The sequence below is a fragment of the Quercus lobata genome, chromosome 5 (assembly GCF_001633185.2).
Source record: "Quercus lobata isolate SW786 chromosome 5, ValleyOak3.0 Primary Assembly, whole genome shotgun sequence".
Lineage (NCBI taxonomy): Eukaryota > Viridiplantae > Streptophyta > Magnoliopsida > Fagales > Fagaceae > Quercus > Quercus lobata.
The window spans coordinates 23,502,323-23,518,578 of record NC_044908.1 but is presented as its reverse complement, the minus strand read 5'-3'; the positions used below and the strand labels follow the sequence as shown (position 1 = coordinate 23,518,578).

The 16,256-nt window shown below is 31.4% G+C and overlaps 3 protein-coding genes across 4 annotated transcripts; 2 read left to right on the top strand and 1 right to left on the bottom strand.

The window, feature by feature from the left end:
* Positions 1-2,371: 2,371 nt before the first annotated feature.
* Positions 2,372-4,903, top strand: LOC115989313. The gene is made up of 2 exons (XM_031112987.1): positions 2,372-2,648; positions 4,547-4,903. The coding sequence occupies exons 1-2, from the start codon at positions 2,423-2,425 to the stop codon at positions 4,798-4,800; spliced, it is 480 nt and encodes a 159-aa protein (XP_030968847.1). The 5' UTR covers positions 2,372-2,422; the 3' UTR covers positions 4,801-4,903.
* A 958-nt stretch (positions 4,904-5,861) lies between these two features.
* LOC115988744 lies at positions 5,862-11,496 on the top strand. 2 transcript variants are annotated; one of them, XM_031112363.1, is made up of 2 exons: positions 5,862-6,072; positions 10,674-11,496. In XM_031112363.1, the coding sequence occupies exons 1-2, from the start codon at positions 6,030-6,032 to the stop codon at positions 11,333-11,335; spliced, it is 705 nt and encodes a 234-aa protein (XP_030968223.1). In that variant the 5' UTR covers positions 5,862-6,029; the 3' UTR covers positions 11,336-11,496. The 2 variants fall into 2 exon arrangements, with proteins under 2 accessions (XP_030968223.1, XP_030968222.1); XM_031112362.1 differs by lacking the exon at positions 5,862-6,072 and adding an exon at positions 8,280-8,693.
* A 3,021-nt stretch (positions 11,497-14,517) lies between these two features.
* Positions 14,518-14,859, bottom strand: LOC115990206. The gene has a single exon (XM_031114052.1). The coding sequence runs from the start codon at positions 14,857-14,859 to the stop codon at positions 14,518-14,520; it is 342 nt and encodes a 113-aa protein (XP_030969912.1).
* Between the last annotated feature and the right edge of the window lie 1,397 nt (positions 14,860-16,256).

Below are 16,256 nucleotides of genomic sequence, written 5' to 3'. Positions count from 1 at the left end.
AGAATTAACTCAAAATAAGTATGATAATGCTTTCTAATAGTAATATAAATATACAAAATTAAGCTATTATCAGTGGCTATGTCTAGTAATTAGTGAATAAGGCATTTACTATCTATAGTTGGATTCTTCTCTCTCATTAATGACTTCCTTTATATTGAGATTTAGATGATCTTAGGTACCAAATTAACTCAAATACGAAGGTTAGGATATAATCACTACAATATCTAAAACCAAGATTTTTAGAACCGGACCGGACTGGGATGTCGGGCCGTGAAAATCAAGAATCGGGATGAAAACCGGTTTTTAAGCCTAAAGAACCAGATTTTATTAATTCTATGAACCCCCTAAAACCGGGGTTAGACCGCACGAACCAGTGAGAACTATGTGGTCCAACCCCTTAGCAATTAAAAAAAAATACTATAATTTTATTCTACTTAATTAAATTATTCATCTCTTACAAGGAATAAAAAAAAATATAATTAAAATCCTTCAAAAATATTCAACTTTACTTCAAAAATTAATCATAAATTTTAATGTTTTCATAGTTATTATTTTATTTTATTAACTTTCTTGTTTAATTATTAAATATATGCTTAAAAATCATTAAATTTCCCTCACATATATAGATATATTGTAAATTTTGCTAGTTTTATAAATTTAATATCTATATTTAGGCTTTAATTAATTATTAAATTAATTATGACGTCATCACGGTTTGACGCTGGTTCGATCTCAAAAATCTTGAACCTCTCTCTTTTACGGTTCAATGAATGGTTCGGATCTAAAATCCTTGTCTAAAACTGACATTTATAATCACTCAGGATAGTGTGATTATTTTTCTTCTTTAATACATTTTATGTAGTAAATTGTTTATATCGATCCAAATTAAACTAGATCGTTGTTCACTTTTTATGGATATTGTGATATGCCACCAAAAACATGCAGAAAATTGAAATATTAACGTTTAAATCTTTCATTATTTTACACCTTTTGGCTTAATTTATGTTTGAGCATTTTAATCTTTTAAATTAATGATCTCTAAACCTGTTCAGATCCCCTTGATATTTTTCCCTTTTTCCAGCACATTCAAGTTGTCTGTATCAAAGATGTTTCTAACATAAGTTTTGTCCACGCTTTATGACTGTAGCCAACTCCCTTTTTCTTTTGTACAAAGTACTTATGTATCTGAATTCAAGAATTGTCATGATTATTGTGAGGTTTTAGTTGGAAAGAGTCTGCAGTGGTTATAATTCTACTGTGCCATTGTGCGTGTGGGTTGCATTTGCATTATAGGTTGTAAATTTTTTTGTGTGTTTTGGCTACTTTTATTTTAAGTTGAATTTCATGTAAGATGTGGTAGAGATTTATAATAGAAATGGTATGTTTAGCTGACTTCAAGCAAACCTTGCACATCTTTCTCTTCCACAATTGTGTCGTTTCAAATCATCACTTTTATAATCATTTGTGTTTGAGATATTTACATGATAAATAGGCTTAAAGTATGTTCTTTCAGGTTGACCACTGAACACTTTTAGCATGATGGTCACTCCACAAGTATGAAGGACAAAGATAGAGTTCAAGTCTCTAAGAGGGAACTCCAAAAACATATACACTAATATTAAATTAGAGTAAGAATTCTATCTCCGATTAAAAAAAAAGGGTTCTTTCAAGTTAACATGGTAATAATTGAAAGCAAGAAACTCCAAATGTATAGCATCTTCCTTCTTTGAATCACATTGACTACACTACTCATTGTAATGGAATGCTTCTTCTTTTTGCCCCCTTTTTTATCAAACCACTTTAGGGTCCATAAAATTGAGGAACATTTTTTATAAAAAATGTCATCCAAAATATCAATTCCCTCACAAAAAATAAGAGAATAGTTCAAATATGATATAAACTTGTGCATTGCACAGATTAGCGACTAGTTATTATTATTTCATTACTAAATTTGGAGGGGGGGGGGGACAAAAATTTGTAGCTAAAACTCAATTTTAAAGGTGACAATTTTTATGGGTCCTTTTCTTCTCTTTAATTAATTTTTTTTAATAACATTTGAAAATTAAAAACTATTTATATAATAGGAAAAAGTTTCATTCCAGCTATGTGTTTTTACTTTTTAATGAGATTTGACATTCCTATTAAAAAAAAAAAAAAAAATTTGAAAGAAATTTGACGCAAATTTGAAATACTTAATCTAGGGCCACATGGTGTAAGGCACTAGACTCAAGCTCTGGTTCTCGTGGGTTCAAATCCTACATTTGGAGAATTTGTTTCTCCAAATTTTCTTCTCTATCTTCAATAGCCAATTAACGACCAACGTGGTTTAGTCAAAATAGTGTCATTCTTTTCAACAGAAATACCAGTCTGAGTGTCTGGCATTTTTCAAAGCCACCACAGAGAGAGAGAGAGAGAGAGAGAAATGGCAAGCAACGATAGCAATTACAGACGAGGGAGAGGAAAAACCATAGACCCAGCGGCCCATCCCAGGCCTAAAGCCACCGACGACATTATCTACACTTCCATTGCAACACCACCACCTCTAATCCCAGCATCCTCCTCATCATCATCCCCATCATCATTCTTCCCCAATGTTCATGACCATGACCCACATGCCTCTGCCTCTCCCCCTCATCATCACATCAACGGTACACTCATTCTTTTATATATTTAATGGGTTCAATTTGTTATGTCACACAATTGTGTTTCGGTAGTTGAAACAACTTCACTTGCAGAATGTTAAGGTTCTTGGACTTTTGAAATGTGTATATGTTTCATTTTGTTTTGGGCTTTGGTGATTTATTGTAATTATTAGTTATATGAAGATTTACTGTAGGACATTTTCAATTTAATATGAGCAGTTGTGTTGATATGCTTTTTGGGTGGGTTCTCCTCTGGATGATTCTATAATTCTTGCATCCTAGATATTTATTTTTTGAATTAGAGTGAATTTGGATGAGATTAATTTTTTGGTTTATTATGTTTAAAAATAAACTATGCAAGGTTTTAAATTTAAACATCTATTAAAAGTGAGGTTTAAGAAAGCAAGACATAATCTGATGATGAAAAAAAAAAAAACCAATCAGATTATGACTTCAAGCTAAAACAAACGTACTCTTTATAAATTGTGTCTATATGAAAAATTCAAAGAAATTCACATAATTTCTCCACATAAAAATAATAATAATAATAATAATAATAATAAAATAAACAACGTAATGTGTGACATTAGATTTTTCATGTCATTATTTAGTATGAAATTTTGTACTATTAGTATATCTATTTAGGGGAAATAAAGGGGAAAAACATTCATTTTTCATGCTTGAATTTATCTTCAATTCTTCCTGTACAAATAGAAAAGAAAAGGAAGAAAAAGGAAAGGATCATCTATAAATTATAATCCTTTTTTAATATGTTTAAAATTTTGCAAAAAAAAAAAAAAAATAGCAATTTGAAGTATGTAGGAAAGCTCAGAATTTTAAAACCCTATTGCCAGCTTTCCCAAGTTCTGCTGAGTAAATAGAATATATATAGCATTTTGGTAAAAGAGTATGTTATACAATGGGTCTATGTCACATACATGAACTTCCCATACTAGTTACAAAAGATACCTTGAGGAGATGAAATGATTTATGCATGTATCAAAAGAAAAAACATGAGCTTTTGTGCAAGGTTTAAATGATTTAAGTTCTTAGTTCCTATATTTTTCTTTTTGGATAAGCGAGAAATTTCATTAACAAAACAAAAGACAGTAGCTTAGCTGCAAACTAATAAAGCCACATTTATACAAACAAAACCATGAGCTAAAAACTAACTACAACCCTCAATACAAATGCATGGAAAGGAATTGGCCACAAAAAACAAAGTGACTTGTTACAGTTAGAGTTACAAACAATCTTACACCAATACACCCAACATAAAACATAATAGCAAGCTTCTATATTTTTCAAATCCAGAACCATGACTGAGATTGAGATATATATCAAGTTGTTGCAACAAAAGGGTTTCAACATATGGATTTATGACAAGTCATATTAAAATAGAAGAAAATATCAAACTAAAATGTAAATTTTGTCTATTTTGCAATGGAGCATACATTTTGCAACATTATAACTGCAGGTCAGCCTGGTATACTAGCACTGAGACAAGTTCTTGCAATTCTATAAAGTAGTGTCTTCTTTGTGGTCTAAGTGGTACTCCGAGGGTTCTATAGTACATTAAGAGTACACGTTCTTCTAGTATCAGTAAAATGAAATTTGAATTATTGCATTGTTAGTGTCATGCAGAATTTACTTTCAACAGCATCAAAGGTAAGGCTGAGATTATCAGCATAAATTTGAACAAAACGTTGCCATCCAATTAGTGCACTGTAAAACAGTAAATCGTGGACATTAAACATTTTTACCTCACCCAGACAAGATACCATCATTACTGCAACCTTTGGAGTTTGTACATATCCAATTAGTATTTCTCATTATTACTTCAATGTGTGAAGTTTGTGTATATCCAATTAGTATTTCTCATTAGTTTTTTACTCATTTTGCAGCTGGTCCTGAGAGTAAGGATGATGCCTTTGATTCTACATTGCTGAAACATGAGACTAGTGATGATGTTTCCGGGGCAAATAATTTCGATGCTGGAAGCCATGGAGAACCTCAATTGAGGAAACGTGGCAATAGTATTGAAGATATTCAGACTCCTTTGGATGATATGATAAAAGTACAACCATCACTTGACACATCAGTGGTTCAAGGAATCTCAATTGATAGAGAACCACACAAAGTACCTCCAAACAAATGAGTATCTGCATTATAGCTTCTGAGAGTACACGCATTATTTGTGCTCTCATAAAAACATTCTTAGTAGTTTTGGAATATTAACTTTAGTGCATAATATTGTACAGGCCGACCTAGACATTTTGGGACTTAAGTCGTGAACTAAAAATGTGACATTTTTTATACTTTTATATATATATATATATATATATATACATTAATTAAATTAATATTTATTTAATATTTTTATTTTATAATATATTTTATTTAAAATCTATTTTTCTTGCCTTTTGAGATGCAAATTGATTAATTAAATTTTTGTATTCAAGTTCTTCTAACATCTCTTTTTTAATCAATAATATAGCTAATCCACTTAATCCTTCTTGGGACATTGTCGATCTTAGATATGATTTTATTAATTTTAATTTTGAAAAACTTCTTTCTGCAGAAGCTATTGTAACAAGTATTGTTAATAAAATCCTACGAGCAATGCATGTATTTGGAAATGAATCTAATCTTTTTAATTTTGTGTTATATTTTGTTTATTACTAATAACAAATTTATCTATTGATCCTTTTTGAGACTTAATTAATTTTTTTTCTTTTTTTCTTTTTAAAATTTTTTCATATCCAGATGCATATTTTCTAGTAGACATTTTTAATCAAACAATATATTTATAAAGACTAAAATAAAAAATAACTTTCAAGTGTAGAGCAAATGAGAAATAGAATTTAATTTATATAAAAAGTATTGTTGTAGTTTCACCGAATAATAATAAGTTTTTAGCAATCGCAACCTACATAAATAAAGACTTATTCAATATATTACCACTAACTAATATATATATATATATATATAAATACAAGATTAAAATTAAAAAAATAATAATAATAAGCACAAGTATAACAAAAATTTAAGCATAACTATAACACAAGGCTTATTAATAAGACCCACCCACAAAAACACAAAACAAATCCAATCTAATCTATAACCCAAAAAAAAAAAAACGCAGGCTTTATAAAAATAAAATAAAAACTTGAAGGCCCAAAACTGATAAACAAAACCAGCCACCAGGGCCCAATCTTACTACAAGTCAAAGTGCCCAAATATTTATACCTGCTGAACGGCTGAACCTGATACAGTGTCAGAGGCGGAGAAACCGATTCAGAGAAGCGGTCCAGGCGGAGGAAGCTTGCTGCCTTGCTTGAGCTGTTGAGCAGATGAGAACAGGGGAGAGAAAGAGAATCAGAGAGAATGAGAGACAGAGAGAGGCGGAGAGCTGAGACTAGAGAGAGAGGTAAAACTTTTAGGGATTTGAGTTGTTTTGATTTGTGATTGTTCTGTGGTTAATATCTTAGACCGGATTTGTAGTTTATCTGATTGATTTTTGGTTTGTCTAGAAGATAATAATGTTTGATTTACCAAAATTTTTGTTTTTTGGGTCAAAGGTATGTGCCAAATTTTTTGTAATTCATCTGAAACTATTTTATTTTTTGTCCCAAAATTTTAGAAAATAAGAGGGAGTAGGGGCAAAAAAAGAAAAAAAGAAAAAAAGTTTCAGATGAATTACAAAAATCTGGCACATCCTTTTAACCCAAAAACAAATTGGTCTGTAGGCTTTGCAACTCATAGTGACCAATTGGTCTGTAAAGTGCTTGGGAGTTGGAATACATTGAATAAATTGGGGACCAATATTTCTGGAAGACTGGAACTTTAAATCTTTTCTTTGTATTACAAAAGGGCATGATGGAATCATGGAAGGATAGAACTTCTACTGTTTTTCTTGTTGATGCAAGATTTAGAATGATTCACTTTTGCTTTGTTTGTTGTAACTATTGACTCAAACTTTTTACACTGCCAAGAATAATTCTCATTGATATATGTGATTGTTAAACTTTTTTTCATGTGGTTGCAGTTAAAATAAGTATATGACTTAATTTTTTTCATTAACGTGTGTATCAGAAATATTGGTTTTCCCTTTTCAGTCTATCCAAAATACTTTTATAAAGATTTTTCATTCTTAGCGTTGTGGTTCATGATCAGAGTGTTTATATCTGCTCCCCCCCACCAAAAAAAAAAGAAGTAATGAGAGTTCTTATAGACCATTGTAATTCAACAACCAAACTTTAGTCTTGAAATTTTGGGATTGGCTTTATTTTTTTAATACTATAATCCTACTGGGAAAGGACAAAGGGTACGTATAGTATTCCAACAGTACTAAGTAATAATAATATCTCACTATGTCTTTACTCTAAAAAAATGTATTATTGAATGAACCACACTCTTTTGTATACATTAGGAGTCGACTATTGATGAGAATGAGCTAGGAAAAAAAAAAAAAAAACTTGACCAATTTTGACAATGATGAATATAAGAGGGGAGGGGAAGGGGGATAGGTTCATGTCTTTGAAAGTAGAGATCTTGCTTCAATTATAATAGCAAGCAAGAATTGGATGAAATTATCCAACCTTTTTTTTTTTTTTTTTTTAAACATATAGGTTGATTAGGATTGTTAAAAAATAAATTAAAAAATTCTATATTGCGTGTAAAAAGTTCTATATCGCATCGACATATTATAAGTACTATCATATTGTAAAATTGTACATATCGTACAATATATAGAAAAATGCATTAAGTGAGGTTTTTTGTTAAAATTTTTACTTTTATTTGAATCTAACAAGTTGTTAGACTTGTTTTTAATACAAAATTATTTGGTTACTTAATTTTGCCTAATACAATAACATATTTATAAGTTTTTTTTTTTTTTTTTTCTCTCTTTCTCTTACAAAATTCAGACTACACAATACACGCTTACACTTCACTTTAATATTTACAAGTTCATTTTCTATACTATAAATAAGATGTTAATTGATTATATATATATATATATATATATATATATATATTGTCATTATTGTTATAAGTCCAAGAAACTAGAATGTCAAGAAGTAATTTTTTTTTTTTAATAAAAATTATTAAAATATAAAAGAACAAAAAGTGACATTAAATGTTAATGATGATGAAGAAAATTTTAATAAAGAAATAAGTTTGCAAAATGATAAACGTAATGATATTGATCATTGACTTAAATGAGTTTGATAAGGCAATATATAATGAATACGATGAAAATACATTATTATTTTTGAATCATTTGTAATATATTATTACTTTCATATTTAAACAATTTGAATATGCATGTTATAGACATATACTTTTTCTTCTCTTTAATTAAAAATTTTACTTTTTTTAATAACTTTTGAAAATTAAAAACTATTGATAAAATAGGAAAAGTTTCATTCCAGCTATGTGTTTTCACTTTTCAATGAGGTTTTTTGACATTCCTATATAAAATAAAATAAAATAAAATAAAAAAAGTTTGAAATTTGACGCATAAAAGGAAATGTGAAATACTTGAGTATAGGAGCATGTGGACTAAGTCCAAGGCGCCAGACTCAAGTTCTGGTTCTAGAGAGCGTGGATTCAAATCCCACTGTTGACATCTTTTTTCTCCAATTTTTTCTTTTCTGTTTTCAAAAGCCAATCAACGAACAACGCTGTTCAGTCAAAATAATGTCATTCTTTTCAACAGAAATAACCGTCTGAGTGTCTGGCATTTTTCAAAGCCACCACAGAGAGAGAGAGAGAGAGAGAGAGTGGCAAGCAACAATAGCAATAGCAGACAATAAAGAACAAAAACCATAGACCCAGCGGCCCTTCACATGACTAAACCCACCGACGACATTATCTATGCCTCCATTGCATCACCACCACGACCACTACCTCCATCCCCATCATCCTCATCATCACCACCATCAACCCGTCAACATTTTCATGCCACACAAACACAATCATTCTTCCCCAATGTTCATGTCCCTGACCAACATGCCTCTGCCTCTCCCCCTCATCATCACATCAATGGTACACTCAAATTCTTTTTTTATTTTTTATATACACATAATTCATTCATCTTTCTATTTATCATTCTTATGCATGATTTTGTTAATACATTCTCTTTTAGTGGGTACAATTTGTTATTGTCGCACAATTGTGTTTTGGTAGTTGACATTCTGGGTGAAACAACTTCACTTGCAGAATGTTAAGGTTCTTGGACTTTTGAGATGTATATATGTTTCATTTTGTGTTGGGTTTTGGTGATTTACAATAATTATTAGTTATATAAAGATTTACCATAGGACAATTTCACTTTTATATGAGCAGTTGTGTTGATATGCTTTTTAAGTGGGTTCTCTTCTGCATTCTATAATTTTTTATTTATTTTTTTAATTAGAGTGAATTTGGATGAGATTAATTTTTGGAATATTATGCCTAAAAATAAACTATGTAAGGCTTTAAAAATAAGCATCTATTAAAAGTGAGGTTTTAGAAAGCAAGACATAATCTAATGATGAAAAAGTTCAGATTATGTAAAAGTTCACAATCTAATTTCTCCATACAAAAAAAATTAAATAAAGTTGTGTGACATTAGCTTTTTCAAGTCATTATTTAGTAAGAAATTTTGTACGATTAGTATATCTATTTAGGGGAAAGAAAGGGGAAAAACATTCATTTTTCATGCTTGAATTTATCTTCAATTCTTCCTGTGCTAATAGAAAAGAAAAAGGAAAGGTTTGATTGATTAAAGATTGGCTTGTGAACTCTCTAATATTATTTTCAGATCATGGTGAAGGATCCTCTGTAAATTATAATGCTTTTTTAATATGTTTCAAATTTTGCAAAAAAAGAAAAAGAAGCTCCTTTTGAAGTATATGAGAAAGTTCAGAATTTTAAAACTCCATCGCTAGTTTTCCTAAATTTTGTTGAGTCAATGCACTATATACTGCATTTTGGTAAAAGAGTATGTTGTACAATGGGTCTATGTCACATACATGAACTCCCCGTACATGTGAGAGTAATGCTGCATGTACAAGTTACAAAAGGTATCTTGAGAAGATAAAGGGATTTATGCATGCATCAAATGACAAAACATGATCTTTTGTGCAAGGTTTAAATTATTTAAGTACTTAGTTCCTATATTTTTCTTTTTGGATAAGTGAGAAATTTCATTTAACACAACAAAAGACAATAGCTTAGCTGCAGACCAATAAAACCACATCTACACAAACAAAACCAGGAGCTAAAAACTAACTACAACCCTCAATACAAATACATAAAAAGAATGGGTCACAAAGAGCAAAGTGGCTTGTTACAAGTAGAGTTACTAACACTCTTACACCAATACACCCAACATAAAACATAATTGCAACCTCCTATATTTTATTTTTCAAATCCAGAACGATGATTGAGATTTAGATATCTCTCAAATTGTTGCAACAAAAGGGTTTCAATATATGGACTTATGACTAGTCATACTAAAATTAAAAGAAAATAATATACCGAAGTTGTAAATTGTGTCTATTTTGCAATGGGAGCATATATTTTGCAACGTTATAACTGCAGGTCAGCCCGGTATACTAGCACTGAGACAAGTTCTTGTAATTCTATAAAGTAGTTCCTTCTTAATATAACTCTAGTGGTAAGTGGTACTCAGAAGGCTCCGTAGTACATTAAGAGTATATGTTCTTCTAGTATCCCAAAATGAAATTTAAATTATTGCATTGTCAGTGTCAGTGTCATGCAGAATGTACTTTCTACAGCATCAAAGGTAAGGCTGAGATTATCAGCATAAATTTGATCAAAATCTTGCCATCCAATTAGTGCACTATAAAACAGTAAATCGTGGATATTAAATAGCGTTACCTCACCCAGACAAGATACCATTGTTACTTCAACTTGTGGAGTTTGTACATATCCAATTAGTATTTCTCATTATTATTTCAATGTGTGAAGTTTATATATATTCAACTAGTATTTCTCATTAATTTTTTACTCATTTTGCAGATGTCCCTGAGGGTAACGATAATGCCTTTGATTCTACATTGCTGAAACATGAGACTAGTGATGATGTTTACGGGGGAAATCATTTTGATGTTGGAAGCCACGGAGAACCTCAATTGAGGAAACGTGGCACTAGTATTGAAGAAATTAAGACTCCTTTGGATGATATGATAGAAGTACAACCATCACTTGGCACATCAATGGTTCAAAGAACCTCAATTGATAGAGAACCGCTCCAAAAACTATGTAGGCATCAGCCTAAAATTTTTACCTCCAAACGAATGAGTACCTGCATTATAGCTTCTGAGAGTACACGCATTATTTGTGCTCTCATAATAGCATTCTTAGCGGTTTTATCCTATGTTGATTATCCATTATTTGGGAGAAACATAGTGAAGTCAGAGAGTGTTGTAGCCTCAAGACCTCTTTACATACTTCTGCTAACTGATGTGACAATTGTGCTTGTACTATTGCACTTTGAGAAGCTAAGAGGCCCTGAAGAGGCAGAGGAAGAAGAAGTGGCACCTCCGAAAGATAGAGATAACTGGGCAGAAGCAGAGAAGGTTTTAGAGAGAGGCCTGGTGGTGTACCAGGCCACCCGTGCGATCTTCATTGACTGCAGTGTTTATTTAGTGGTTGTCATATGTGGCCTCTCTCTGGTGTAGCTCTGCTGCAATGATGATTAAACTTATTTCTATTCTACTTATTAATTTATCTATCCCATTGATGTAAATGAAAGGAATAGTAAGAAAGAGCATGTATTTTGCCTAAAACAATGACATGTAACCAAAGTGGCCTTCAGTTTGATCGCCTCCCATTTAACTTCTGCTAACATTGTGTTCACAAATGATAAATATATGAATAATAATCAAGTACTCTACAAAAGGGCTATTATGGTTTGCTGCATAAACAATTTGTGGTTGCATAGCACTTCATCACCAATACATGGTGTTCAGACACAGTTCATCAATTAACTGTTCAGTAGTGAAGATGTGCGAATCTCCGGGATATGGCCAATTCAAGGATTTGTTATCACTGGAAAATTAAATCAAAGGGGAGTTGTACTTTGTTGTCACCAAAAGCAGTTTCCTATAAGTCTATACCATGCATACACATTTATTCATTCTCAGTTTTTCATGTTTAAATATGGAGCATGTCGAATAATCTAGAATTTGGAATATTAACTTTAGTGCATAATGTACATGACTGTATCTTTCAACTTTTTCTGACTCTGAGGACTGCCAAGACCGACCATCATTAGAAGTAGAGATTAATAAGTGCAGTAGGTGGACAATATATTGAAGCATGGTTTTGTTGGGCAATAGATATCCTGCCAATTATTGCTTTTGCAGCTCATAGTGACAATTGGGCTGTGAAGTGCGTAGGAGTTGGAATTCATTGAATAAAATGGGGACCTATATTTCTGGGAGACTGGAACTTTAAATCTTTTCTTTGTAATACAAAAAGGCATGATGGAATCATGGAAGTAGAGAACCTTTATTCTTTTGGACGTTGATGCAAGGGTTAGAATGATTCAAATTTACTTAATTTGTTGCAACTATTGACTCAAACTTTTTACACTGTCAAGAATAATTCTCATTAATATCTGTGGTTGTTAAACTTTATTTTATTTTATTTTTTTTTTTGGCTGCAGTTAACATATGTATATGACTTATTTTTTTCATAATGTATGTATCATAAAAAGTGGTTTTCCCTTTTCAGTTTATCCAAAATACTTTTATAAAGATTTTTAATTCTAGTGTTGTGGTTCATGATAGTGCTTATATCTGCCCCCAAAAATGAAAACAAAAAATAATAATGAGAGTGCTTATAGAAGATTGTAATTCAACAATCAAAGCTTAGTCTTGAAATTTTGGGGTTGGCTTTTATTTAACACTGTAATCGTACTGGAAAAGGACAAAAAGGGTATGTATAGTACTTAAAACAGTGCTATTTAAATTTCTATTGGGCCTCATTTCTTTAGACTGTTAGCCCTCTAAGATGTAACCTGACAATTGAGTTATTCACAATTTTTATGTGGTAGTTGAGTCAATGTGTAAGAAGACATGGTTGCACTAATATTATAGAGATCTTGAGTTACCTAGAGAGGAAAGTTGTTCTTGAAAGATCTCAAGACTAAGGGAGATTTTCTTTCGGCAATGTTATTTTTAGGATGGGAAAATCTTGTTACACATTTGCTATTGCATCTTTTGTATACATTCCATTTGAAAACGATTTAATAATGAGTGTGTGATAATCATTATTATTCTATGATAGTCTACCACTTTAGGTAGGACTTGTATCCACAATTAATATTGGCTCTTAACTATTGCTTCCTAAAAGAACTTAGATTTTTCTGGTCTGTGCTTGCTATAAACACTTAAAGCTTTCCATTTGGCTGCTATACTGCAAGAATTGGCTAGCTAGGCTATGCCTGGGTTGCACTAGTTGTCTGGACTAATTGTTCATGTCTCCAAAAGTGTGAGTCAGATAAAGTGCAAAAGCTTTGAATTTGGTTATCAAGCCTATTGTGGCTTCGATCATCATGTGCAGGGTTTGAAATTTAGGTGACATAGTATAAACTTTTTCTAGCACATGCTTGCTTGCACTTTACTAGATAATTAAGCAAGTATACCGGCCCCCCATATTGCAAGGCCAAGACCACTAATCAAATAGCATAATACTTTAACTAAACTTTTGGCTAGATTATTCCACTCTAACCTCTAGTTTACGTTACACTCCTGACCAATAAGCTCACCACCTGAGTATCCCCATGTGAGCGTAGTGTTATACTTACCACTTTATTAATAATGTTGTCTTATTAATAGTGTTTTCTAAATCTGAGGTAAACATAAATTCCTTCAATTTTCAATACCATAAAGTTCGGGTAGAATAGGTCAAGACAGCTGCTAAAGCACCTCACTTCTAATCTGAGTGTGAGAGAGAGAGATTAAAAGAAAAAAGAGATTTGATCCTCATATCGTAATTAATGAGATAAAATCTTTTTTTATGTAATATAAGGATTAAAGAAACCTTTATATGATTATATAACATTAAAAGCAAATAAACATCACCAAAAGATTTACCACTAAAAAAAGTGATCACACAATATAAACACTTTTAATGAACATTGTCCTTTCTAACATGACTCCACTAAGATTCTAATTTTTTTTTTTTTTTGGGTTAAAAATAATTTTGTTACTAGGCCATTACTACTCAACTCATATGTGACTTTTTTTTTTTTTTTTAACATATCTAAGATTTTAGGTCGAAGCAAATATCACAATTATTGCAAGGACTGCACTATGGAGCACTAGTCATTTAACAAGACTCTCATGATTTTGTTAGTAGATCGATCATAGTAGTGTAATTCATTGTGAAACGAGAATAAACATGCCCAAGAGCATTGTATTTTCAACTACTATAAACTTATATTACACTTAAAGGGCATTCCTTCAAGCTAAAACTTTGCTTTTTCATCATCACAAGTATAATAGTGTTATCTAAGTCCAAAGGGAACAAAAACAACAGCTATCTATTCCTCTTACTTTAACTTAAAGCTTTAACTTCAATAGAATAAAGTCATGATGAGAGATCCAATCTTTGAGAATTTGTGGAAACTGGTATGTGTGTCTCAGAGACAGAGATAGATCATATGAAGAAGACAAAGACATTCTTGACATCACAAAACGTGACATCTAAATTTTTAACCCAACAACAAAAAGAAGCAAATTAAGCTTCAAAACTGGAAAGACTTCAGTGAACAAAATTAAATATACACATTTATTATTATTATTTAAAAAAAAAAAAACCCTCAAACCTTCCATTTTCTTCCTCATATCTCCCATCAACCTATCAATTCTCTCTTCTGAAAAATTCTTGATGGAACAGCAAACCGAGCTGAGAATGAACGACAATGGTTATCTGGGTCAGTCCACATCGAACCATGATCAAAATTCTGCGAGTACGTATAAGGATCATAAGAAGGGACATGCTCTAAACTCGAAGAACGATTGAAGAGCTTCTTCTTTTCCTTCTTAAATTTCCTCCATAGGATTCTCCACCTTGATATCTTAGATCCACTCACCACTATATCACATGACACAATTCTTTCATAGCCATTTTTCACATATTTCATGCTGGACTTGAAGCTTGTACCACCTGAATTCCACCAAGTATTGAAGTCCATCGCAAAAAAAACAGCAATGGATAATGTAGATCTTAGAACTTGAAGTGGGTTTTTTGTTAGCAAAGAGTGTAAGTGCATGCACTCGCCTATTTATACGAGATTGCAAAATCTAATACTATGCCTCCTGAAGTCCTAACTATAAACTATGACAACAGGACAAATTGGGGTGGTGGTAAACTTGTCATTTTACCTTTTTTAAATTTTTATTTTATTTTTAAGAATGTGATAAGAATTAAGGCTTCAATTAAGCAACATTATGTGGCTGCTTTTTATTGACGCATTTGTTTCATTCTCTAAGCCTTTGTGCTTGTACTGGAAGACAATGTAAACGATTGAGGGCCAGTTGACCGATCATTCAATTGGCTATTACTGAGTTAGATTGCTTATGCTTTCGACATTTAATTTACATGATGCAGCTCAAAAACTAAAATTGTACATATCATAAATAACTCAACTGATTGGTATCTTTTGATGTGTCCATGACATTTAGAGTTTAAATCTTTCTTCCCATTGTAACTATCAAATTATCAATTAAGTGGGATGTATCAAGTATAGAAATTTTTACTAAAAGCTATTGGCCTATATCTATATAGGTCCTAGCTAGTGGGACAATATACCCTTTATAATTATGTACTCTTGCCATTGCCTGTTTGATACGATCATTTTCTTTAATTTCATTGAGCACTGGAGGGCTATCTTACTAGTTTGGTCCATGAGTATGTATATCCTTTTAATTCCTTCGAGTGTTTCCAATATACTTTCTGCTTATTTAAATACATATACATTTTGAATCGTATATCCTGTGAGGTTTAAATCATCCTTCCTTCACGACTGAAATGTTGCTTTTAGTTATTTTTACCTATTATATTAGTATCCACTATCCACTTGTCATGACTCATGTGTGCATGAACATCCAGTTTATGTGGCTTGCTGCACAAACATTGCATACTAGGTAACTTATTGGAGCTCATCACAATAACTTCTTGCATAATCTATATCAACTGTAGTTAATAATGTCATTAATTGTCGAATATTTGAAGTTTTCATGTAAATCTTAGGTTTAGGCCAAGAAATCAGTGGTTCAGTGGCATTTTCTGATTCTCTCCATTGGAAGAACACGTGTTCAAAAATTCAAATCTCCGACCGCAACTTATTATAAGAAAAAAAGAAAAAAAAAAAAAAAGGGACTTTTGGTCAAGGGCTCATGGCCAATCTAAAATTAAGTTATCATTGGTACATGTTTTTAAATCAGTGGTGCGATTTTTACTTGGTAATAATATGGCTGGACAAGTACTAAAATTTCTCTCTCAGCCAAGAGAAGAATTGAAGAAATTCAAGATACAACAAATAGTTTCCTACTGCATTTTCTTATATTCTCAGATTTTTATTTTTAATTT

What these genes read in the sequence shown, in the direction of transcription:
- LOC115988744 (XM_031112362.1), top strand. Translation starts at nt 8,495, where the DNA reads ATGACTAAACCCACCGACGACATTATCTATGCCTCCATTGCATCACCA. An exon ending in CCCTCATCATCACATCAATG is followed by an intron (nt 8,694 to 10,673) that starts GTACACTCAAAT and finishes CTCATTTTGCAG; the next exon opens with ATGTCCCTGAGGGTAACGAT.
- LOC115989313 (XM_031112987.1), top strand. Translation starts at nt 2,423, where the DNA reads ATGGCAAGCAACGATAGCAATTACAGACGAGGGAGAGGAAAAACCATA. An exon ending in CCCTCATCATCACATCAACG is followed by an intron (nt 2,649 to 4,546) that starts GTACACTCATTC and finishes CTCATTTTGCAG; the next exon opens with CTGGTCCTGAGAGTAAGGAT.
- LOC115990206 (XM_031114052.1), bottom strand. Translation starts at nt 14,859, where the DNA reads ATGGACTTCAATACTTGGTGGAATTCAGGTGGTACAAGCTTCAAGTCC.